Here is a 25,759-nt window from a genome sequence, read left to right as displayed (position 1 = left end):
CCGTAAAGCCGGGAGCGTTGCTCGCTGCTCGCTGCTCCGCGCCCTGGTAACGGCGGCCCCCGGCGGGCGGGAGGACGTGCGGGGCCGCCCGTCGCGGCTCTTTCCGCGTTGCCCGTCCAGGGAGGTCCCGCCCCCGCCCGCGGCCGCCCCAGCCCCAGCCCCGCGGGGAGGCTCCGGGGCCGGCGGGGGGGCGCGCCCCCAGCCCGGGGCCTGCGGCGGGGGCGCCGGATAAAGCGGTGCCGGCCCGTCCGCCTGCCGGCACTGGGCGGCCGGGACGGGCCCAGCGGGGCGCCCCGCCATGGCGAGCCCCGCACGCCCGCGGCAGGAGCTGGCGGCCGAGGAGCGGCGGCTCCGCGGCGCGGCCCCGACGGTGCCCCGCGACGGCAAGCGGGAGGCGGCGGGGGAGCGGCTGGTGCTGCTGGAGCTGCGCCGCTGCGGGCGGCCGCCGTCCCCCGGCCCCGGCCAGCGGCAGGAGGAGGGGGAGGAGGAGGAAGACGAGGGGGAGGCGGCGGCGGGCGAAGATTGCTGCGGCAAGTGCAAGAAGCGGGTGCAGTTCGCCGACTCGCTGGGGCTGAGCCTCGCCAGCGTCAAGCACTTCAGCGACGCCGAGGAGCCGCAGGTGCCGCCCGCCGCGCTGTCGCACCTGCAGAGCCCGCCCTGGCGAGGAGCGGGACCCGCCGCCGCCCGGCGCCGACCCGCCGCCGCCCGCGCTGCTCCTGGTGCCCGCCTTCCCCGACGGCGGCGAGCCCAGCGCCGAGCGGCTGCGGCGGCAGCGCGTCTGCCTGGAGCGCCTGGGGCGGCCCGCGGCGCCCACCGACGTGCGGGGCACGGTGCGAGTGCTGGGCGGCCCCGGGCCCAGGGAGGTGACGGTGCGCTACACCTTCAACGAGTGGCTCTCCTTCGTGGACGTGCCGGCCGCGCCGCTGCCCCCCGAGCCGCCGGCCGAGCGCTACGGCTTCACCCTGTGCGTCCCGCCGAGCCTGCGGGAGGGCTCGGCCCTGCACTTCGCCATCCGCTACCGCAGCCCGCAGGGAGAGTTCTGGGACAACAACGGAGGCCGCAACTACACGCTGCGCTGCTGCGGCTGCCCCGGGGGCGGCCCCGCCGCCGCCCCGCCGGGCCCCGCCGCACCCCGCTACTGACGCCGGCCGGGCGAGCGGAGCCCAGGGCACCCGGCCGGGCAGGCGAGGCCGCACCCCGCGCCCGGAGTGAGGCCCGGCTCGGGAGGGACGCGGCCAGCGCGCCGAGGGCCCGGCCCGGAGACTGCCCCAAGTCTGGTGGTTTTTAAGCAGGAGCTTCAGTTTCTGCCAGCGAAATATGGATGTGCGTAGGCTCGCATTGCTGTGGCTTGTGGAATTGTTCTCCTTTTTGGTTTTTTGTATTTTATTTTTTTTTGAGAGAGAGAGAGCGAGGAGACTGAGTAGCGTGGGCTCTGCTTTTCCCCTCTTGAAGTGAATTTTTGAGGTCTTGATTTGGGCTTGACTCCACTTACCCGATTAGTCAAGAGCACTCGTGTGAAAACTTGGTGGCGTGTTCACTACAGATTTAACTTAGAATCCCAATTTTCCGTTCTCAGATCCATTTGAAAGACACAGTACTGCGACAGCAATGGTGTGCTTTGTCCTTTTTCTGTTATTTTCTTTTAGTTCAATGGACTCCGTAACAATACGATTCACTGTTGTGAGCACCTGTCAAACCCGTGACAGGCTTGCGTGCCCGTCCCACCTTTGCCATGGCTGCGGCAGCTCTGAACAGCAGGCACTCTGTTTTGGGGCTGGATCTGGGGCTGGACTGGGCTGCCCTGGTTTTTGTCACTCAACACACTTTGGTACCGCTCCCCATGCTCACATGGAGATCCCGTCTGGCTAATAGCAGCCAACAGGGACTTGTGCAGAAATGTTTTTGCTTAAAATAGACCGGTGACTTCTTTTCACACAACCGACGAGTCTAAAACCGGGACGAAGGAGGAGTTAAAATACTTGCTGATGCTGTGTTTATCAGGAGAACTTTGGTAACACCTTTGAGTCGTGCACTGTGAAGTGAAAGCTGGTGTTTGTCTCATACACGGTTCTGTATTTTCAGATTTGGGTCTGGCTTGGATGACCCTTCTCACTGAGGAGTGATGCTGCCATACAGAGAGGGAGGGTGTCCTCAGTAACAAATGGAAACAAGTGCCTTAGTTCAGATCTCCTTATGTTACATTTTTGCACCACATTTCTCAAGTATTTATAATTTATTCAGCTTTTTTGCTAAATATTTTTCTGTATTTGTATGTTGCTGGGAAAGGACTTTGTTGTGCACACGGCTGGACTTTATGGCACTGGACACTTGAATTGATTTTATAGTCTTCACGCTTGCACTGCAAGCCTAGAGGTTGACTACTACTGGTGTCCCAACTCTTGAAATTAAGCAAAAAGTACCAATGCAAATGGGTTTGTAAGAATAAAAAAAAGTTTTAAAAAAAGCCATAAAGCTCACACCATTACACTTACTTTCTTCACCTTTTTTTTTTTTTTTTTTTCCTGTTTAGCAAAAACAGCAGGCTTCACAGTTTTGCAACCTGTGGAATGTGTGTCCTGACCAGGGATGATCCTGTCTGTAAGCAGTGTTTAGGACTGCAGCTGAAAATGACTGCTGTCCTGCCAGAGCATGAGGCTAATCACCCTTTAAGTCCGTGACAGGCATCTTGATCAGAGCTGTGGCGTGAGGAAGTTTTATTAGTATGGGTAAAAAGTAGGTAGGTTATGGTCAAGTTTTGTTGGGGCTCTTCAACTTTGATTCTTCTTGTTTTATTTTGATACAGTATCTCAAAATATGGGTTATTTCTGGTTAATGAAGAACAATTGCCAGAATGCAGATAATGCCCTGACATGGGTGTATGGTTTTCAGTAAGACCATGGAATGTCATTTTCCTATTTTGAAACAGAGCACAGTGAGAGATTTTTCAGGTCTTCATTTCCTCTGAAGATGTAAAACATTTTAAAGGCTATCCTGACAACATTAGAAAGAATAGCTTCTTGATAAGATTCCCCATAGAGTTCAGAATATTTTCAAGCCTACAGCTAACCTGCCTTTTGAGCTGACTGGAACAGACCCAGAGCTAAAAGCAGAGAGTCTGTTGGGGGAAAGATGGGAAGCAGAGGGAGCTTCAGACTAAAGGTGCTGCAGTTCTGCTCACATGCACACTGCTGCCGAAACGCAGCCTGTCCTCCCAGCCTGCGCGTACAGCGAGCACAGTGTGAGAATACAGCCAGAGACAAGGAGGTGTTTAATTCCTTGGGAAACCATTCAGCTGCTACACTGTATCAGTTGCTTTGACAACGCACAGAGGGAGAGCTCTGTGCAGGCAAACAGAAGTTTGTACTGTTGTCCTTCAGGTTACATGTGAACTCTCGCCAAAAAAGGTTTTTAGGGAGAATAGTGAACTCTGCTGTTCCCCTACACAAGTTTGTTTTAACTCTGTCATGCATTACAGGATTACAGGATGTTACATGGGATAACCTGGTATGAATTAGCCTTTCTTCAGATTGCTGCATCAATGAAATAATGTGCTCTTAGTGTAGTGTCAAGATTGATCCTTCATTTAAATACAATATAATAATTGGGATTTCTGTAGCCCTTTCCTTATTCTGTGCTTTGTTTATCAGTTGCCTCAGAGAAGAAGGAAACACCGCCAGAAAAAGGAGGGGAGAGATCTCTCCTCAACAGAATTTAAAGGAGCAGCCATATTCTGATGGCTGTGTCTGGGCAGAGGCAGTACCATGAAGAATCCTGGCTAGCTGTGCCTAGTGATAGAGGCCTGGAAATGTTCTCTGGAAACATGTAAACATTGACATCCAGAACATGTGACATTTCTGTGTGCTTTTCAGATGTGTGACCTGAAATTCAAAATGCAAGAAAGTACTTGCTGAGGCTAGGCAGTAAAATCGTCTGAGTGCTTCAGAAAATCAGTGCCAATTGAAAATCCTGCCAATTGTGTTAATTAAAGCACGTTTTTGTGCTTTGATACCTGGTGAAGTGCTTTTATTTGCTATTGAGAATTACTCTTTGTGAAAGGAAGGAGAAAACCTCTAGATGGGAGTCAGACATACTCACTTTTTGATAGACAGTACTTTTCTGTGCTCTTAGGATTTTACAGAAGCATAGATTTCCAAAGAAGAGTTCAAAACCAGCCTACTCACAGTTGTCTGTATTTTCCTAGCTGAGGTTCCTGAGGGCTATGGAAAAGCAAGGCTTTATCAAAGATTACATTGGGCAGCACTTGTAAAAATCCAACTGGACCATGCGTGTACCAAAGGCTTGCAAGCCCACATCAGCGAATCCCAGGGCTCCTGCTCCTGACCACAGGTTGAGACACATGGCATAATTGCAACATTATTCTCAAAGGAATATTATCAAATGAAGTTATTTTAATTCCATAGAAATCTCAAGGCCAGTAGAGTGAAATGTTAAGTGAGGCACTCTCTGTTTGATTGCATTACTGTTAATGTATTTCATAAAGATTCAAAGCATAACTTTTGGAACATCTTCTCATAAACACGCTCCCTCCCCTAACCTAAATAAGAAATTTAAGATTTATTGCACTTTTGGAAAAACTCCAACTCCAAAGATTTTAATTTTATGCAGATTTCTGTTCCCCCACCACGGATTAAGGACTTAGGGTATGAATAGCTGCCAAATGGTTTTATAGGTGTATATAAATGAAGAAAGTTTAATATAGTTGAAACTCTATAGAGGTAACTGTGAAGGACATAAAGAGTAAATCTTCCTTAAGCAATTTTTTGCCATGTACACTTTCTTTTAAATTCAGATTTAAATGATTCAGGAAAGGGCTGTAAAACTAAATTTACTTTGGTGCCATGAAGATCTGTAAGCTTGCATGAAAACTACTTCTGTTTTATTTAAAATTGGAGCTTTCAGTCAGTACTTGGAAAGTCTAGCTTCTGCTCCCATTGGCTTCGCTGGGATTTGGATCTAGCCCAAAGTACTGCAGGAAGGTAAGGGAAATGATCTAGGTTTAATTGTCCATTCTGTTCAGAGTCATGTGTTATGGGGTTAGGATAACATTGCACTGTGATGAATGTTCATCTGTCAAGAGTTCAAAATCTGCTGTCTGTGCATGGCAGTAATTAAATCACCTTAATTGTTTTTTCATGATTCTTTCTGAGAGAGGGAAAATTACTTGCTTGGATTAGCATATTGCCAAAGACTGTTATAAATATTTATGGGGTGTACTCTTTCAATAGAAAGCCTGTACATTCTTCACAGGTCTCCATAGTTCTTTTTCCCAAACACAGAAGAGTAGTTACTTGAATGCACTAATTACCATCATCTCCCCCTCTTGCAAAGTTTCAGTAGGTACTGATTTAACAACAAAAAAGGTAAGTAGTTTAGAAAGAAACATCTCTTGCAAAACATAATTAATTACCTCTGTAAACTGTGGAATATTTTTGAAGGTGTGTATGTTTGTGAAACAGGTTTGAGAATTACACATTTTTTCCTTTTACAGTTGTAGAAAACACATGCTTTTGGAAGAATTACTGGCTTCTCTGTTTTTTTTTTTTCTGCTTTCGCACTAAGGCCTCATGCACTATTCTTATATTCTAAAATAGTGAAAAAGTAGGAATGCAAACACTCAGTTAAACAGCTGCACAGCTTAGTTCTTTTTTTATAAAGGTCATCAAGCAAAATATTCCCAAGAGTATGAAATAACTATGCCTGTGTTAAGAATGGCAGAATAAAGCAAACAGTATAGTCCTGACTTGAATAATGCCAGGATTTCACTGTAGATCATTATGGAAAACTCAGGAAAACAGTCAGAGCACAGCTCTTTCATGGCTCTGTTTACGCGTACATATGGTCTGTGCTGGGAATCAGGAGAGATGCATTTATGTTGTGTTACAGGAAGTAAAGTTGAGGGGCTGGTGCTTCTCCATAGTTATTCTGTCTGCTGGTTTTAGAGGGTAAAAGTTTTGCTTTTAATGCCTGGGAACTTGGAAGCTTTTTTTTAATAGAAATATCTTTTGAGAAAAGTGAGTACTAAGCTAAAATCCTTCTTAGCTTATTTCAACAGCTGTATGTAAAGCACATGCTTCACACTTGGGTTGCTCTCCTCCTGAAAATCTGTACCTCTGATATAGCTGGGCATTTTGAATCCATGCTTTCAATTGCAGAAAAAATTATTGAGAGGTTGTAACACACAACAGAAATGCCTTTGAACAGTTACTAATACTAATCAAATTGTTCCTTTTTTCCTTTCAGAGTGCTGTTTCCAAGCTTATCCCGTAAAAGTAAGGACAAACTTCAGTATAGGCACACACTCAAATTTTGGTTCATACTGCTGAGGTCAATAGTTTGCTAAAGTGTCGAGATTGGGAAAAAAACTATTTTTATTATAATACAAAAGCAAAACTGTTTTGCTAAGACATTGCAGCTTTAATAAAGATATTTATTGAGCTCTATTCTAAGGAAAAAATATATACTTTTTATAACAGTGGACATTCTATGTAAGTCATGGGATCATTCCTTTGTATTTTAACTATTCCTGTTGTTTACACTGCTTTGACAAAATCCAACAAAGCTTCTGACAGCATGCCAAGAGAGATTTAATGAGTATTGCAACGTAAACGGAACTGGTGGAGCACAGAAGGTGCAGCTGTAAGAGCACAGCAGCTCCAAGGCTGGAGCACAGTGCCAGCTCTCCAGGCTGCTCTCTCCATTGGCAGCGATGAGCAGAGCCCTAGCCAAGAGCAAGAACAGGGCAAGTGGACACCAACACAACATTCACGTCACCCCAGCCTACAACTGGGCTCAACTTCTTAAGCCAGATGTGGTTAGCAGCTCTTTTCTTTCCATAGCTTGTAGGATTTCAATGATAAAGCACTTGTCAAGCTACGTTTTTGTACAGAACTGGGCACGTTTTGGCAAAATACCTTAAAATGGATGTCAGGCAAGGGAAAAATATATTTGTAGGTATTTTTCAATCATGTACAACTGATATGCACATAATTAACACTAACTGACCATGCACTTACATGTATGTTACAAGCAAAGGAAACATACAGGCCTGTCCAAAACAGGGAACAAGCATGTAAAATGCTGTTGGGTTTGAGGAGTAAGTGATAATGCCTCTGCTGGCTTTGCACTCCTGTTAACAAGCTAGATAGTGTTACGCAGGCCTTTGGACTGTAGAAGCAGAGCAGTTCTTACCCTGCTTCTAATAAGTAATGTATAAATACTGTGTAAGTACAGTATAAATACTGTATGATAAGCTGATCAGTAATTTCAAATAAGATATGTGCTTTACTGAGGTCAGTTGTCTTACCCTCTGCAGTATGGACTGGGGACAGAGGGAAATTACAGAGCACCACCACTTTCCGCCCCCCTGCCTGGATGGTTCTCTCTGTAGAATGTACCTGAAGGTTACTACTGCTCCTCTGAAAGTAGAAGTAAGGGAGAGGGAATCTGAGTGGTAGCCTTGAGAAAGAAGGTTGGAGCAGATGCCATGAACTGGGACTGCTAGTTCATAGTAGTGTTTTATCTACCACAAAAAATAAACAACAGAATTTTTAGGCATTAATGGAGAAGTAATCTCCTTCATACTTTGGAAGGAATTAATAAGACATTTCACGTTCCCATGACTGCCTGCCTGTATGACAGGACATACCATCTACAGCTATGTTCTTGTTGGAAACAATGCTGAAGAACTTCACTGGAAAGGTATTTTTGAAGAACTGATTGAACATTGAAAGAGTTCCCTTATTTTTTCATAAATATGGTGAAAACAGATTTAAATATTAAAAAAACCCAAACCAGTTACCGATGGAGTTGTCCCTCTTTATAAATCAGGGCTATGCTATTTATAAATATGTTTATTTTGCTTTCTAGCATACATTTTCAGATCCTGAAATGGCATGCTGTGCTTCTTTCAGTAATTAAGCTGCTTTAGACAAGGATTGTACATGTACTGTTTTAGCAACCAAGTTTCTAACAGTATAAAAGTGGCAGCCCTTCCAGGCCTGTGTCATCTAAGAGTGTAAGATGCTGCATTTCTGTGAGCTCACTGGAAGCTTAAAGAGCAATCAAACCCTTCTTCCCCTGCACTTTCACCATTAACTTAAGTGCACTTAATTATCCAGTTGTTCTGGATATTTCTGTTCAAATACAAAATCTAATGTATATTACCTATTAGAATAATTAAATTCCATTTTAATAAAATGTTCACTAAAAGCAATTTACATTGCAATACTTATACACCTAATAAGGGGAGAATTATTATTGTATTTGCTTTTTATCTGAAATTGAAAGGGGGCTACATTGGCAGTCTCAGGTACACACTATTTTATTCTGTACACTGTATTATCCATATGAAATCCATTACTATACATCTCAATATAACTGTCCAAAATGGTAAAATACACTTTAATGGGCAGTGAGGAATGGGAGTTTGTTCTAAATGAGACACTTCAATTAGACACTCTGCTTTAATAATGTTTTCACAGAGCATGAACAACACAGAAGAACATAAACAAAGATGAATTTTGTGAAGCAAGAAAAATAAGGGGTGGATTTCAAAGGTCACAGTGCTGTGGAACTAGTTTTGAGCTTCTGTTTCTCTACTTAAAACTCCCCCAACAATTCATTGAAATAAAAGCAAAACTATTTTTTTTCCTGTAGGCCAGCTTTGCGCTGCTTAATTTTTCTGCAAATTTCTAATAGAAAACAGATTCAAGCACAGCAATGGCTTGAGCAAAACCTGATCAAAAATTTTAGACCACTGATTAATAAAGCAAAAGTGTTGAGCCTTCTATGGATTTAAGAATAATCAATAAAATGCTATGCTGAGCACTTTTTCTAGGCAAAGCTTGTTGCGACTTCATGACTTACAGCACTTGAGTTACTGTTCCAGTCAGGTTCTTTTTCTTCTGCCAAAATTCACGAGGTTTGTGAAAAAGGGAAATCTTTGATAAAGTTAGCTTTCTGCTGATAGCTTCACCTCAACAAATTAAAGAACTTGGTGGTGAAAATACATTTGAAAGCTCCCAAGGCTCAGTAATTCAAGTCTTCCATTCTGCTATTCTGATCAGTTAATTGTTCAAAGTAGGACAAGACTGGTTATTAACTCTTGGAAACTAAAGAAAGAACTAGTGAATTTTTTTATGTCACCTCCTGAAATGTCAAGGGATGCTCTTCAAGGAAACTACACAATGCAGCCTGTGATATCTGTAAGTATCAAAGCCCAGGAGATGAAAATTCTGACCATCTCTGGTTTTAGTACTTTAAATAAAATATGTACTTACTCATTTAGTTCAGATGCTGGATATTTTTAAGTGCAACAGGATTAATACAAACTTAGTAACTGGGTGAAGGGTTTTAAATCTTTAGGGGTTTTAAACCTAACATATTTTTCATGGTCAGTGAGAGACAATGTCAGCAGCAGAATAATGTAGCTAGTTGCAGGTAGTTTAATGAAGTTTTATTGTTGAAATAGAGCAGGAACTATTTCATCACATAGGACACACAAGCAAACAGATTCCAAGACTACCTTATATACTATTATAAATCACAGCTATTTATCTTAGAACATGTGACCCTTTAGAAAATAGAACTGTGGTTGCCAAAAACAGTCTCTCAGGCATTTCTTATGCTGAACAGACAAGCTCAGACATGGGCATGTGCAGTTTCTGTACGTGGCACTGTAGGATGCTGAAGATGGCCCAGTGTTGTTTCAGGATCAGAGGCTTTTCTTGGCTGTGTGTCTTCTGGACACTCAATGACCAATTTTTCTGTGGCATACATCTGACCAATGGTAACCTGAAATCAAACCAAAATATCAGTAAACAGGTTATAATTCAGGCTGCACAAAAATCCCCCAAGAATTGAATAGCCCAGATATTAAACTTTTTCATAATTACATTTTTCTTTCTCTAAACATTTCTTTTTGTAAATAGTACACTTGTCTAGACCTTAAGAAAAATAACCAATACATAAAATACCTGCACATATAAAATCTTGAAATAATGACATTGAGGAATACAATTTAAAGTCTCAAAAAATAACATTAGAAGTTACAACAGAGAAAAAGCAAGCAGGTTCTATGTTGAGAAAAATGAAAAGACAATATAATGAAAAACAAAAATATGGATAGAATCAGCAGGTATTTCTTATGCTTTTTAGGTGGAGAGCCTAGATATAAATTGCATGGCATAGTACTATTAACCAGTTCCTTTGGAATCCTAATGTAATTTGCCTTATGAAGGGGGAAAACAGTTCAACAGTTGTTAGTTCAGCAGCAGCATTTTACATATACTGGAGCTACCTCTTGTTCACAAGATGGTATTCAGACTTCCTGTATTTGTGCTTTCTAGGAAAGCAAAATGAGGAAATGAAATATGACAAAAATGCAACACTGATACTTTGACTCCTCTTGTTCTTTAGCACCTTCTAGTCTGCCCCATAATGTTGGTAAATTCTGGTTGGATGAGCAGCTGGCAGTTGTCACACACAGCTCTTGGCTTAGCAGCTGAGATGGGGAAGGAAGAAGTTTCATGCAAGTAGGGTAGTGAAAGCAGAAGACAATGTTTATTTTTAAAAGTATGGATTTTGGAGTCTACTTTTTAATATCTGTTGTGCCCTTTCTTGCCCGTACTTTCTCCTTCAGGCCTGGGTACACAGCAGCTCTGTGTCCTTTTCACAAAAAAAAAAGGTTCATACATTTAAGTGTTGAATTAGGACAAAAAAGACTAGATGCTGAATTACACTAAACATCGTATATTTAGTAGAACTCAATACTGTGCAAATTAAGCCTAAGAGCAAGTCAGGCTCTCAAAGTAGTAAAAAACCAGGGAAAGAATGTTTTTAGCATTTTCCATTTAACATTTTTTTTTTGTGGGAAAAAAATCCTGGCCTCTCTTGAATAAAAATTTCTCATCTGTGCTCAAAATCACATAAAATGTGAATAATATTGCCTTTTAGGAAATGAACTATTTAATCTTGATAAACAGCCTTGTCTGAAACTTGTAATGCATTGATTTTAATCTTGAAATATTTATTACAAGGGAGCATTTATGAAGCTGTTCGTAAAGGAACAGAAGTTTTCCTTGCCAACAAATATTTCCTTCTTTTGGCACTCTGAGCTAAGTTAGTAACAGCATATGAACAACTCTGATTATTTTTGAAGTTACTTATGAAATATGTTGCATACAGAATATTTAATACAAAGGCCATACACAACTGTGACATGTGTTACCCAAAGAAATTTTAAGCTGTCAACAAGTGTTACTTGTCAAAGAGAACTCGCTGTTCTGGGTTATGTGGCAGGCTATACACTTTAGTTGCTGCCTTACCACAAACCATGCTGAAGTACTTAATTTTTGTATACTGTGTTTTGGAGCCCAAAGAATCTTTAATCCTTTCCCACACAGTAGAGCAAATTTAATGGGAGGCTCAGAGGGATTACAAAAATGCTGAAACCTGAATTGCATTTTTTTTTTCTCCCCCAGCTGGGGGAGATACATGAGACTGAGTACGTGACTCGTGACTTCTCAGTCAATCATATTCAGCTGGGGCAGATGGATTTGTAGGAGAAAGGTACAAGCTGCTGTTTGCTGTCCCTGTGCCAACAGGTGATGTTATCTACTGCTGCACCTCTTGACTTGAATGCAATAAAAGCACAGATTTATGTGTGAGCTGCTTCCTTAGCAAACCACAGGCGTGCAGGCATTTCAGCAAGTGCAAAGCCACCATTGCTGTGCTGTCAGCCTTTACTGGGCTGCTGCAGCTTGCCTGCTCTGCTGCCTCCCTTCCAGAACCTCTGCCATGGCACTGTAAGCTGAACTTTGAAACCTAAGGATTTTTGTTTTTTAAGCCATTAGCATTGAATTTTTAAAGTTATGATCAAGCCTTTCCCATGTGCTTTAGACAAAACAAACAAACCTTCCATTTATAGCTGCTGAAAAATTCCCATCCATAAACATCCCCTGCCTCAGCAGAAGGATTGCACCAGTATTTACACACTGACACTCATTAACCCTACAAAGCACAACAGCCCTCTTACAGTGTCCTCACCACCCTGAGTCTAAATAAAGCATTTCAGCAGCAGGCACTCACTGTGGAGCATTCTCCCGAATCAGAGACTTAAGTGGCTACCTATTGTGCTCTTTTTCCATTGTGCATATTTGTAGCTTGTACACCACATTTACTCTTCTGGTAGGTGGCTGGAAGCCAGTGCATAGGTCAGTGCCAGGGGAGTTCCACTGACCACAGGAAATGTGAAAAACGCCTATCACTTGTTCTTAAAATTTTAAAAGTTTAATAGTAATAAAATGGTTATAAAATAGTAATACAATTAGAGTAATAATAATTTGTACAAATTGAATTAGGACAATATGAGGCAATAGAACTAAAGAGTTATGGACATCTAGGTACCTTTTTCTGGGTAAAACAAGCCTGAAAAAGGACACCCATTAACAAAGGGTTAACCTTTAAAAACAATACCCTGTTGCATATTCATACACTTCATACATGATGCATAAATTCCATTTAAACACAGGATTCTGTCTGGTCATCTCAGCTTCTTCCTCCGAATCCTAACAGTGCCTTCGAGACGGGAAGAAGTTCGTTTCTTCTGATAAAAGGGCAATAAATTCTCTTTCTCTGAAAGATTTAGGTGTCCTGTGGCTGCTATCTTGCTGTGAGTCCTTTCTTTAAAAAAAGTATCCTACATAGCATAGTTTCTATTTTAACATTCTTTATAACCTAAAACTATATTTAACACACTACTTAAGAGAATTAATACAGCATTACTTTTTAACACAACACATAATATTCATTTTAATATTTGCAAAAAGCCAATCATAAAATAAGCATTTTTCACAGGAAACTTTTGGGGAAAAAGGCTCCATGATTTGCTCAGCAACTTGTGTTTTGTGTGTTACCCAAAAGTTTATTTACCTCTCTAGGTAACACATTGCAATTAAATTCCCCAGGAAAGAATGTGCAATAAAGAATCACACTGTCATCAGGAGAAGACAATAAATAGAAATATAGAGATGCTTCTCAGCTCCTTTTGAATTATTTGATGTTTAAATTCTGCCTGAAAAATGATGTACTTTGACAGGTCGAACCCTCAAAACCTGATAATTTGTCTTTGTTCAAGGATATAGTACAAGTCTATATGGTCAGCTGTTTTTTGTGAACAAGAAGACTTGTTCTTGAAAACCTTACTATTGCCTTCTGTCTGGATCCAGGAGAAGGCTTAGGGCTTCAGAATGGGATTTTTCAGCAGATATGAGACAACAAATGGGGAAAAAGAAATCACTGAAGAGTGAGCATTAGTCCATCTTTTAACCCAACCATTCTCTGGTTATTAGGTCTTTGTGTGTTCATATGGAAACAAGTGCTCGTCCTTTGTCATAGCTGGCAGGAAGCAAACACAGGAATTAGCCACTTCATGGAATCTTTCATTGCTATTGGGGGAGAAAAAAGCAAGTAGGAAAGGTTTTCTCTATATAACAGAGCATCAAAGATATGTATGGGGAGGTGCAGTAAGAATTAAATTGTAGAATTAAGAATTATAGAAGTAAAATCTGAATGTCCTGCAGACACTGAAAGAACATGATATTACCCTAAAAATTCAACAAATCCAGCCAAATTGACTGAACTCTGTCCTTTCTAAAGGAGTCTGGCTGCCAGTGTCCGACTCTCAGGGACACCTTGTGGCTGGTGAGCAGGTTATATGTGGCTTCCATGCCAAGCCATGTGACAGATGCAATTGCAGTGGGACAGTGCTGGCCTGGGAGGCAGCCTGAATCCTAGGGGCTAACCTGACTTCTAGAGGCTAATCTGAATCCTTGGGGCTGCCTTCCCATCTTGACACAGCTGGTGGAGTAGATCCTGCAGACCCGCTGCTACTACTTGCAAAATACTACTCGATTATATTCAGTTTCTGAAGGTGTGTGGCATGTCTTGTGTATTTCATCCACACAAGGATTTTACTTTGCAGCTCAGAGTTGAGGTAGAAGTGACTGCTCATATTTCTGAAGGGCTGAAGATAAGGTGACTGGGTTTTAAATTTTTTTTCGAATTTGCCTCATTCAGAGTGCACAGTTCTGCTCTGAAAAGTACGATGGCATCTTTCCTTGACAGCTCTGTATAAATGTCTGTCTACTTAATTAATCACCACATTTTTCCTTCCTTAGGCTCTGCAGCACAAAGGTGGCCAGACATCTCTTTTTCCCCATGTACTTTACAGAATTGTAATTGTGTGGCATATAACCCATGAGCTCTAACAAATCCTGCTGAGCCCAGATGAAGATACTTTTTCTCACTGTCACTGAATTACTCATCCTTATCATCCTGCCAAACTTGCCAATCTCCAAACAACTAGCTACCTGCTTGTGTGAGGTCTCACTGATAAATTTCAGGGTGAGTGCCCTAAAATTACTCAGGTAAGTAGCTAGGCAGCAGCCTTTCTACCCTCAAAAGCAAACTAATTTTTTTTTTTTTATTTTTTCATGTCACTGTTTATTTTTTGATGGCAGACAAAAGCAGGAGTGGCCTAAAAGGAGAGGGTGCAACACTCTCATCTTATGTAGAATCAACTTACTGGACAATGCAATGCCTAAACACATAAAAGTGCCACTAGAGCACAGTAATATAGAAACACTGCAAGACAGCAATTTCTCTAGCTGTCAGTTTTTAAAAAAATTGATCTCCCAAGGGGATCATCACTGGAGAAGTAACAATGGTTTCCTGTTTTTCTTGAAGAAATGCTGCTCATAACTAAAGCTGATGTACAACAGATCGCTTTACATATTAAACACATTTACATATCTAATATATATATATATATATATATATATATATATATATATATATAGGTTGTTAAAATACCAAACTCTAGATAAAATCATAGCCATCTTCTCTCTTTTGTTACAAATTTGCAGACAAGAAATTGCTACCTTATAACAGCCAGGGATCACATATAAACATTTACATTTTCATGGTTCTTTATTATGGAGAAAAAGGAAAAAGTCCTGTGTATTAATATATTTATACCATACACAAAGACACACACATAAAAAAATCAGGGTTTTTTTTCCTGTTGCACCTAGGAAGTTGACAGGTGTATCTCATGGGCACACTGCTGAATCTTAAGTAGGAAGAAAAATCCCTGATGACACTACAGTCACATTGCATTTATGGCTGCTAATCTGGGTCTCTAACACTACACGAAGAAGTTCCACATTCATATTTTCTGGCACAGTGACTATAAAATGCATCTTAAGTGAATGCTGACAAGAACAGAAATGTTCAAGAATTAAGGTTATTTTAAGAACCGGCAACAGTCTTGCAAGCTGTTTACCTGGAGTCTTTCCTATTAGATGATGCCAACCAATTTGCAATCCTATTGCAAATTTAAGTGAAGTGGTTATTGTTCTTAAGAAGCATTACTTTTTCTCCCCACACCCAAAATTGGATATGCTATACACAGCACACTTTAAAATAAAGTTTTCATATTTATTAAGGTTCAGTTTAATGATTTTTGTTTGTTTTTAAATGAATATGGACAGCCATTTTTGAAATTATCTTTTACTGCAATAATAAACACACCAGTGTGGTACACAGTAATTAATACAACTCAAATAGAACCAAAATCTCATCAATAACTTCAGTTCTTTGCCAAATCTTTGTGTTGGTATTAAATGCTATAGCAGAAGCCTTATTTATTTTCACTCAGGAAAGACTGTTGAAAAACTGCATTTGGCTTCTTAAACACATAGGTTATTCCACTCTCCAGAGCTGGAATCAATATGGAAAAATATTTTGGAGACATTTCCCGTATTTTAATTGATTCCATTTGTCTACAGAGAATGGGAAAGGAAGTGAAGGAAAGCACAGACCTGAGAAGTTAGAACTATTGTGTATTTTACGTCTGTAAGCCTGTGTTTTGCAAATGCTGTTTCTTTGTTTCTTTATCCCGTAACATATCCTACAACCACCTCTACATGAAGCTTTTGAAACGGCAGGAAATATTAATTTATTGCTACCATTTGTCTGGTATTCACAAAGGTGTGAAGTGAAGTTAAGTAAGACAGCTAATAGGCGAGAATGTATCTGAAAGTTATTTCTGTTAATAATGATAAATTATGTAATTTTGTTAGAACCATATGCACTTCATCTTGAACACCCTAATTTGGATGATGTATTTATTTAACACTCTCGTTAATTTATTTTGTGGGTCTCCCTGAAGTGATACTCTTCAGTGAAAAGAGCAGAGAATCTAATCTATTACAGCAATGATTTACACATAAAATACCGTAGGCATATATATTCATATGTATTTTGTACGTGGTGATCTAAAATAGCAAGGGATTCTTATTTTTAATCACTTAATATTTCTCAGTTAAGGGAGCCCCTTTTTCTTAAAATTACACAACAATGCTACTGTCCTTAGAGAAAACATGGACATGACAGACACAGCCTTTACTCCAAATAGCTACACTTGATGTAGCTTGAAGTAACAAGGGGCCTCATCAGAGAAGGCAAAACAGGAATCTTTCAAGCCCCCTCCAGCCTGGATTGTTCTATGATTCTATGAAAGCCAAGTAGACCAGATAGTGTGGGCCTTCAGTAAAGCCACAGTTTTAATTCTCTCGTTTCCTGCAAGCCACTCAGCCTGCAGATAAAAAGGAGTGTGACAAGAAAAATGCCATCTCAAAAACATGCAGGGCCCAACAGCAGATGGCTGCAAAGGGGAAGAATCAACCCTCTGCTATTGCAAAGGCTACCTTACAAAGATGTCAGAGAGTGAGCCACAGGAAAGCAAGCAGTGACTGATTTTGGGCTTAAACAGCCAGGTGAAGGTTTGATACAGCACACATCCAAGGAAGAAGCAGATCTGCAAATGTAATGTTCTGAGTGTGATCTTTTCATGCTTTCAGCATCCTGGCAATCTCCAGACTCCCACTTCTCCTCCCTCCCTATTTGTTACCTGTTAATGTTATTTCAGCATCTTGCTTTTTCCCTGATATTTGCATAGAAAGCCTCGACCTTCATAGAGCAGTTCAAACTCCTCAAAAAGCCAAACACAGAAGAAGAAGCAGATCTTCTAAAGAGTCAATCCCATGTGGATAAAGGGGAAGAACCTAATGTAGCCTGATCTCTTCTCAATATAGCATGAAGAAGAGAAAAATCACTCAGTTAAGATGCTGAGTGTGGCAAAGGAAGGAATATAAAACATTAGTACTTGAAAATACAGAGACAAAGACCTGGATAACATTGTGCTGAGTGTGGTATAACAGGTGGTCTAGTAATGCTGAGACATTTGGTATGTAAATACCCTGACCATTCACAGAGGACCCTATGTTTCGCAACTACATAAGCAGAATTCATCAATGCCAATGTGAGTGCCTGCCTTACTTTTGTCAGTAGTATAATACAACAGCCACTGTCACAAAACACACATTCTGCACTAGGTCCACGAAAGTACTGTAACGTTTGTATATTGCAGATACACTAACTCCACAATACATACAAAAACTAAATTGTCATCATTAAAGGAAAATATTTTACTCTTCAGTGTTTTCTTGGATCACTATTTCCAAGAGACTTTTGGAATGGAACAGTGAAGAAAATGTAGTCATTATGGATACTTATAAGCAGATATTAAATATGCTTACTGAGTAGTGTGATCAAGTAATTCTGCAGCCCTAATAAATTTTCATACTGTGAACTACTGCGGTACTAAAATGAGCTGCCGCAAGATTATGACAACAATCACAATTTAAAGACCACCTTTTACAACATTTGTATTTAAAGTCAGATGCTAGAAATGCAATGTACTGCAAGAACCATCTTTAGTCTTATTTCTTATGTAAACTGGGGAACTTGGCTGCTGAGGAGAGCTGCTAAACAGCTACACAAGTATGTATATGGCGTGTATGTAGATTAACATCTTTCAGAAAATGACTTATCCACCTGTACCTCTCTGCCTTTTCTTTTTTAAATAATGCTAATCACCTTCTGCATTTATTCTCTCTTCCAGTTCCTGAAAATACCTGATTTTGTCCCAAACCAGTCAAACTCAGAAAAAGTTCCAGAGCAGCAAATGGACTTTTTCTGTTTTTAACTGACATTTGCTTGTCTAAATGATGATTGTTCAAAGCCTTGAAAAGCTTTGTCTTCACCACATTTTTAAGTGAACAGTACATAAAGTAAGTGCAAGGGGAAAAGTACATAAAGTATATTCTTTCCCATACTTTACTTTCTATGTAAAGTATGGGAAATGCTGAACTTCAGGAGCTAAGACATTTTAAGACAGCAGGTACCAAGATACCGAGGACTGAAAAGTGGGACTGGCAGGATGTAGTCCTGGGAAGATGCATACAAGAAACATGCCAGAGAGTATGTTGGAGCTGACACAGACCAAAAGCAGCTCAGAAGTGAGCAAGCCCAGAGTGGTGGGAACAGCCAAAGCTACTGATCCTTCAGTGAAGAAAACGCTGTGGCACACAGCAGTGCTGATGGCTCCAGAAAATGCATTTGGTTTGGCAGCATGGAAAATGTTGGTCACCCCTGCTGTTGAACCAGCAGCTGTTCTGATCCTAGCTGGGCCTGAGCTCATGTCCATTCAGAGTTCATCCCTGTAGTACCTTACACAGCACTGCTGTCACCTGTGCACATTTGCTACACTTTCGCTTTGATTTTTCTGAACTAGAAGTTTTCTCAGTATCTGCAGTACACCAAAGTGTGAGGCTGCACGAACACCTGCAGTAATAATTCTATGAGACAAATGGATAACAAGTACACAACATGCATTATGCTTGAGGAATCTCCTGTGGGAGCTACCTCTCTCTGCAGCATCCTGCTCAATATTTTATACAAAGTATATATAGGTAGCAGAAGTACAGAGATGCATAATTACTCTCACAGCTCGGATCTTCGATTACTCGCTTAAACAAAAGAATTATCTGCAGCTAGCAGGAAAACTGCATCAATTAAGACAGGCTGGAACAATCATCTATTGCACATGCATCGAATATTCTTCCTTTCAAGTGTAACACACTGTGTACATTTGGTAAGGGAATATCATATTAACTAAATAAACTTGGATTTGTTTTCTTTATTTATTCTGATCTTATTCAAACCACCAAACACAGAGGGGAAAAGTTCAGGAGACTCAGAACTGTAATACTGTTTAACCTAGCAATTTAAATTTTGTTTTTTGTTAATGTCCTTTGAGCCAGAAGAATGTTTTAAAAAAATGTTTTTAAAATCTGCTACTGAAGCTATGTTTGGGGACGTGAAAGACATATTGACCTGCTAAATTTTGGATTTGAATGGATGTTAGCCACATTTTAATTATTTGGTAGTGATATGTCTTCTTCAAGACTCCAAACTATACGTACCAAATTCTTAGTGCTGGTTACAGGATGGCACCAGGTACATTGCATTTTGTAAAACTGACAGGTGCTTTATTAGCATTTTAAAGTAACAAGGCCTTTTGTGTTTCAGGAAAAGAAGAAGTAAATTCTGTAACACAGACCATTTTCCAAGACATAAAAGACAGAGAAAATTAATTTTCCTCTGTCCTCCAAGAAGGCTATAAACCAAGGATTAAACTTAATTTTATATGAGGAACAATTTACTTTAAGGTCCCAATATGTCTCTTCCTCTGCACTGATGTTACCTTAGATACACCTCAGATGTGATTACAGACTGGGCTTTTCTCTGTGCCCATTCAAATTACAAAATTAAATTTGAAAGAGAAGAAATAACAGATTGAATTTATCTTTAGAAACTGTAGATGTATTTACAAAGATAAATTCTGTATTGGATGTTTTTGATTCAATCTGCATCTCTGCCCAAAAAGGAGCACCCCATCGAGGCAAATACATGTCAAGTCCCTACTGCAGTGTTTAGGAGATCTCTAAGCATATCAGGACAGAAATAAATTTTTATTTTTCTGCATTAAAAAGACTTCCTTTTTTTGGCAAAATTTTTACAGATTACTAAACTACATTCATCTGTTCCTGACAAAATCATAATTTCCTTGTTTATCTTACTTTCTGTGATGGAGGATATCCAAAGATTTCTTTTTTCTTGCTCAGCTATCATTCTTGGTTTACTACTTTCAAACCTCCACGTTTCAAAGAGCATTTTTCTACTCCTCCCCTCTTTTGTAAGAGTTCCAGTGAAAGCCATAAAAAAACCTCACTGCCTGGACTGTCTACACTCTTTAAGAACCTGAGTAGGAGGCCAATGAGAAGAAAGGACATTAATGTTTTAGGACTGAGGAAAGATTTGTTGAATTTCAGTCAATGTTTGGGCCTGTGAGTTCTCACTTGCTATCCATTGTGCCAGGGTCAGTTTGAAATAATTTCTCAGGTCCAGTTCAGTTTCCAAACCAACGCCTCACTGAAAAACTATGACTTTGATCATCTCCTTGATTAAGCAACCTCTGCAGAGCCAAAACCTCAAACACAGTGAACCACTCTGTTCCTCCTGAAGTTACTCCAGGTGATGGTGGGCAGGCTTCTGACTTCCTACAGCCTCTCCCCTGGGGCAGGAATTGCTTCCCTTGCCTCTTAGCGCCAAGGCAAACATCCCCTGCAGCACCACACCAAGCCAAAGCCAAGCCCTTGTGCTCCAACCTGCCCAAGTTGAGGTGGGTGTCCTGCCATCACACTGCTCTGCAGGGGGACAGCTCACACTCAGCCACTTCCACACAATTGGGTTAACTTGCCAGGGCTCCTCTTCCCAGCCCTTTGTACAAACAGAAGCAAAAATTAACGAGGGAGAAAATAATTATTTGCAAACCCTGCAGCTTTTGAGCAGGAGATATCTGTGTTTGTGTGGATATAGGGTATAGCTTACATTAACTTGTTTAATTGGACTAAACTAAAGCAGCATTTTTTTCTTTTTTTTGGCAAAGATAAATTACTGGATTTAGCACAGCTGGTAAGAGCTAATTCTGTACAAAGAGTTCTTTTCAGTAGTGTGGGTGGCAAAACACTTTCAGCAACTGGCCTAATTAGTTCTTCCTTCTTTGCAATAGCACAGGACAGTTCAAAAAAGAAAAAAAAAAGATTGTAATGGAAGATATGGTATAAAATCATCCTGTTTGCTCTTCTGGTTTTGCCAGTCCTCCCTTATTTAATGTCACACTAAGCAGAGGCTTGCCCTAGTATTTTGCAGCACAGATAATAATTAGGAGTGGGAGGTTAGCACTTACTCCAAACACAGGCAGGGAGCAACGTCTGTTCCTCTGCACACGTCAGAGAAGAGCATTCCTCACCCAAACCACCCCGGGCAAACCCAGACAGCAGAGTGATGGATGCACCACTGAGGGCTTTCCCCTCGGCAGAGCTCCCATTCTGGGTGGCTTGTTTAGCACAGACTGGGAAGCCCGAGCTGCCAATGAGCTGCACTCCCCAGCGCACCCTCCCTGACATGGATCATTTACGTGACAAAAGACAACGCGGGTGCCAAGTGGGATAATTTCAGCTCCACTGCTCCCGAGGTACAGCCCACCAGCTGCAGGGCAATAACCCACTGCCCCAAACAAGCGAGATACAGCCCACCAGCTGCAGGGCAATAACCCACTGCCCAAACAAGCGAGATACAGCCCACCAGCTGCAGGGCAATAACCCACTGCCCCAAACAAGCGAGATACAGCCCACCAGCTGCAGGGCAATAACCCACTGCCCAAACAAGCGAGATACAGCCCACCAGCTGCAGGGCAATAACCCACTGCCCCAAACAAGCGAGATACAGCCCACCAGCTGCAGGGCAATAACCCACTGCCCAAACAAGCGAGATACAGCCCACCAGCTGCAGAGCAATAACCCGCTGCCCAAACAAGTGAGGTACAGCCTACCAGCTGCAGGGCAATAACCCACTGCCCAAACAAGCGAGATACAGCCCACCAGCTGCAGGGCAATAACCCACTGCCCAAACAAGCAAGATACAGCCCATCAGCTGCAGGGCAATAACCCACTGCCCCAAACAAGCGAGATACAGCCCACCAGCTGCAGGGCAATAACCCACTGCCCCAAACAAGCACTGACCTGAGCACACTGACACCTTCCCTTCCATACGAGCTGGCCAAACGCACTCGGGCTCTCCCTGCAGCTGTCAGCAAGATACAGCTCCTACCAGATAAAAATTGGGCTTGGCAAGATCCACTTGACCTTCTGAATGTCACTGAGATAAAGGGTAAAAGGCCAGGAAGGGCACAGATGTTTGAATTTACCTTCATTATAGGCCATCTAGGAAACTGCTAGAAATTTTTTCTAGCTGTTGTTTTGAATAATGATTTGGGAGCTGTGCTTGAGTGAGTTACAAATCTATTAAAAAACAATTAAAATTGTTACAAGCCATTACCGATGGCTTTTTCTCCTAACTAGACTGAATGAAGGCAGGATTATGAAAAACTTCTGTTAGGAAAAAACTGAATGTGAAGGGGAAAAACAAATTAAAAGTGAAGAGTATTTTATGAAGAAAAACAGAATGACCAACTAATAAGGAAACTCTCCAGAGAGCTTAAAGAAAAACCCAGCAATGAAACTAGAAAATAACAGTGTTTACCAGTACGTACAGTTCCTGTCTTGTTTCTTTTTAATTATTTTTATATTTGCCCATTTGTTTCTGTTGGAAGCAAATAGAAGACAGAGGGCTACTCCTATAGGTAATATTAGTCAGTCTGATAAAAAACAAGAATTAATAAAACTTCTCGGAATTGCCCACTGCTCATTTACAGTTTGAACAGTCTGATACTGAGAATAATATTTTCCAATACACACTTCTCCATAATGACTGTTAGACAGTCTACAGAGTTTTTGGTTGATGGAAGGTTGTTGATGAATTTGGAAAAGACTATTTAAACACATGTTGGGGAGAAGGCAGAGACAGGAGGCAGTTATGGGGAATAGACTGAATCCAGGAATTTGTCAGTGAGGAATCCTGTCTGAAGTAATTTCTAATACAGCACTTTCCTCTTTCTGTGGCTTAACACCTTAAGTATTTCTTATTTTCTTTCCATTTTTCTGTATATAAATATTGGAAGAAGAAGGGAAACTAACTGACTATAAACAGAAAACAGTGAAGCTACTACACACAAGCTATTATGTAAAGCAGAGATCTGTCCTTAATCTTTCAGTATTAATCATCCCAGAGTTTTAACAAAAGGAGAGCAAGAATAACTGGTAAGAGATTCAAAATGATTCTTTAATGTATATAATGTATTATGTCCTTTAACAAACATATGCGTCCAAAATTCATTTTGCTCATTCTATCTCAGCTTGTTTATTTTGCTATTCAAAAATATTGCAAAAAAACCTTACACATAAGCCTGTGTACAAAAGAAAGCCCCCTCCAGGAAAAAGCACAGAAAAATGAGCCAGTAGATGGCATTGTGGTACTTCAAAAGACATTCCAGAAAATTCCACTTAAAAAACATGCAAGCCTAAATGCTGTGTTTAACCACTTACTGCTTAACCAATGCAGTATTTTACTCCTGCTCCGTGCTCCACATGCACAACCGAATAAACAAAACTGCATGATGTAACTCCTCTGTCACACTAGCCCTGAAACAAATCTTGTCTGCTCTGGTTCCCAAATCCAATTAGCTCCACATGCTAGATTTACAATCCTACTCTTGAAAACATGATCCTTATTTGATGATTAATGTCCCACGAGCCACGGCCATCATAGATATAACAGAATAGATGTGATTAGTAGAAAAATTTTTGCTAAAACAGAACCATATACAAGACCTTACCATCAGTGCAGATAATACTATTTCCCACTGTACAGCAACTTCTGTGGATAAGACACCCCTCAAAAGTAAATTTCTTAAGTATTTTCTGAATATTCTACATAATTTGTTTCAATTAAGCTGCTGATACACCCTCACAGCTAGAGATGAGAAGACTGTAGCAACCCACCAGTTTCTTGTGCAACACAGCAGTTCTCTATTGCTCAAACCACACAAATTTGAAATAATTTTGCAGCACTCAAGATACAAAAGACCTTATGTGTTTAAGAATTATACTCCATACACAGACAAACTTATTTAAACTGAAACTACACTTGCGATTATCAGTACTTTATCTGCAAGCTACTTTATCTATAAACCTGCTTTACCTTGATCATGTCTGGAACAGGGGTTGGAGCAGAGATTTCTGGAGCTCTCTTCCAGTCCCAGGTATTCTGTGAGGCTTATGTATCAATGCTCCTCATGACATTAGTCTTTATGAAAACATCTTTTCATTTCACTATGGTATTCATTTTCTCAGGAAGTTCTAAAAATCCTCATCTCAGAAGGAAAAACTTTCAGGATCGTGTAAATTAATCTGACTACCTTAAGGACTCTAATTAAATTCAATAGCATACTCTAAGCATCCAGTTGTTTCCTTTTGTTTCATGCCACTTCTAGAATAAACTAAAGCAGTTTAGTTTTCCTAATGGAAAAAATTCAACTTCAGTTCTTCACCGACTGATAGCATAATGCTTGGATTAAGAAACAAAGGAGCAACTAAAACTTCACCCACAAATTAATAGATCAAATATTTTTGTAAATTTAATAGCTACAAAAACATCATCCTCACTTGAACAATGCTGGGGCTTATATATGAAAATTCCCTTTTCTGATTATAAATAGGTTTTAAAAACACAGAATGATACAAGAAAAATGTTTCTTTCATCCCCTATGAAGTTACAAGCATTACTGCGAATGTTTAGGTATTAAAAATGAATGTCTCCCTTTTGGAATAGAGGTGGTCAGGTTGGGATGGAGCATCCAGGAGAAGAGGGAAAAAAATTAGTTCCTTCCTCTTATCACCACTTCTTTCAACATGATCCCATCCTTAGAAGTAAGTGACAAGTGTCACAAACCCAAAAGCATTTCAAAGAGAATAGAATGGTGCAGGGGGGAGAACATAAGCACTGATAACTGGATCTATTTAAGGATCCACCTTTTCCAGTATTTGGTGCCCACCAGAGTCCACAAGCAGTTCTTCAGGGAAAGGGAGCATGAATATGACACACATGCATACCTCTTTCTGCTGAAATGCCTCCTCTTCTTCCAGTGACAACAACATTTTGGCAACTTCATGGCCGTGTAACCATAACACCATTTTAACAGACGTGGTTAATTTGTCTAATCCCCATTTGAACTCATCGACCTGCTGGCCCCCCCAGCATGCTGAGGCATGTGGCAATGAGTTCTACCATGTAAATGTGTACTTGGCACTTCTTTTGAACTCTCGAGCTTTGTGGTTGATCATTTTGCTTTGACCTTGTAAAACATTCACAAGAGTAAAGAAAATGTCACTCTACTTCTATTTTCCTCAGAAATGTTTTTCTTCTGTGGGAGTTTTCAAATGGTATATTCCTCATACCCAGGTACCAGGAAGGAGGGTAACTCAGAGAAAGTACTCAACCAGCTAACATCCATGTGGTCAGATGAAACAGGAGAATAGACACCCTTTCTGAACAGGCTGGAAGTGCACCATGACACCCTGCAATCCATTTGACAGCAGAAGTAGGAAAAGGTGACCTGACTGACTGCTCTTATTACTGTTAAAGCAGAGTCATTCAGAGTGCCTAACTGACCACACTCTGGGACACACAGCCCATTGTATGGGAGTGGACCCTTAGAGTAAATACAGTGTGACCTTGTGTGGTGGCCTCCAGAGCGTGGTGGCTCACAGGCAAAGAAAAGCATCCTGCACCATCTTATTTATGATGTGTGCTT

General features: G+C 40.9%; 2 protein-coding genes across 2 annotated transcripts in view; one reads left to right on the top strand and one right to left on the bottom strand.

Annotated features, from left to right (window-relative positions):
• The first annotated feature begins 232 nt into the window (after nucleotides 1–232).
• PPP1R3G (protein phosphatase 1 regulatory subunit 3G) lies at nucleotides 233–1,239 on the top strand. The gene is given in 2 exon segments (XM_036406352.2): nucleotides 233–655; nucleotides 657–1,239. Coding segments are annotated over 2 exon segments (843 nt in total). The 5' UTR covers nucleotides 233–298; the 3' UTR covers nucleotides 1,143–1,239.
• An 8,221-nt stretch (nucleotides 1,240–9,460) lies between these two features.
• LYRM4 (LYR motif containing 4) overlaps nucleotides 9,461–25,759 on the bottom strand; it is an 85,903-nt gene continuing 69,604 nt past the window's right edge. Inside the window, exon 3 of the mRNA XM_036401389.2 lies at nucleotides 9,461–9,813. Coding sequence (XP_036257282.1) covers nucleotides 9,661–9,813 — 153 coding nt within the window. The 3' untranslated portion in view covers nucleotides 9,461–9,660. The remainder of the gene's footprint in view (nucleotides 9,814–25,759) is intronic.

The sequence above is a fragment of the Molothrus ater genome, chromosome 1 (genome assembly GCF_012460135.2).
Source record: "Molothrus ater isolate BHLD 08-10-18 breed brown headed cowbird chromosome 1, BPBGC_Mater_1.1, whole genome shotgun sequence".
NCBI classification, from domain to species: domain Eukaryota; kingdom Metazoa; phylum Chordata; class Aves; order Passeriformes; family Icteridae; genus Molothrus; species Molothrus ater.
Note: the sequence above shows the minus strand (reverse complement) of the source record. Positions and strands in the feature narration are given on the sequence as shown.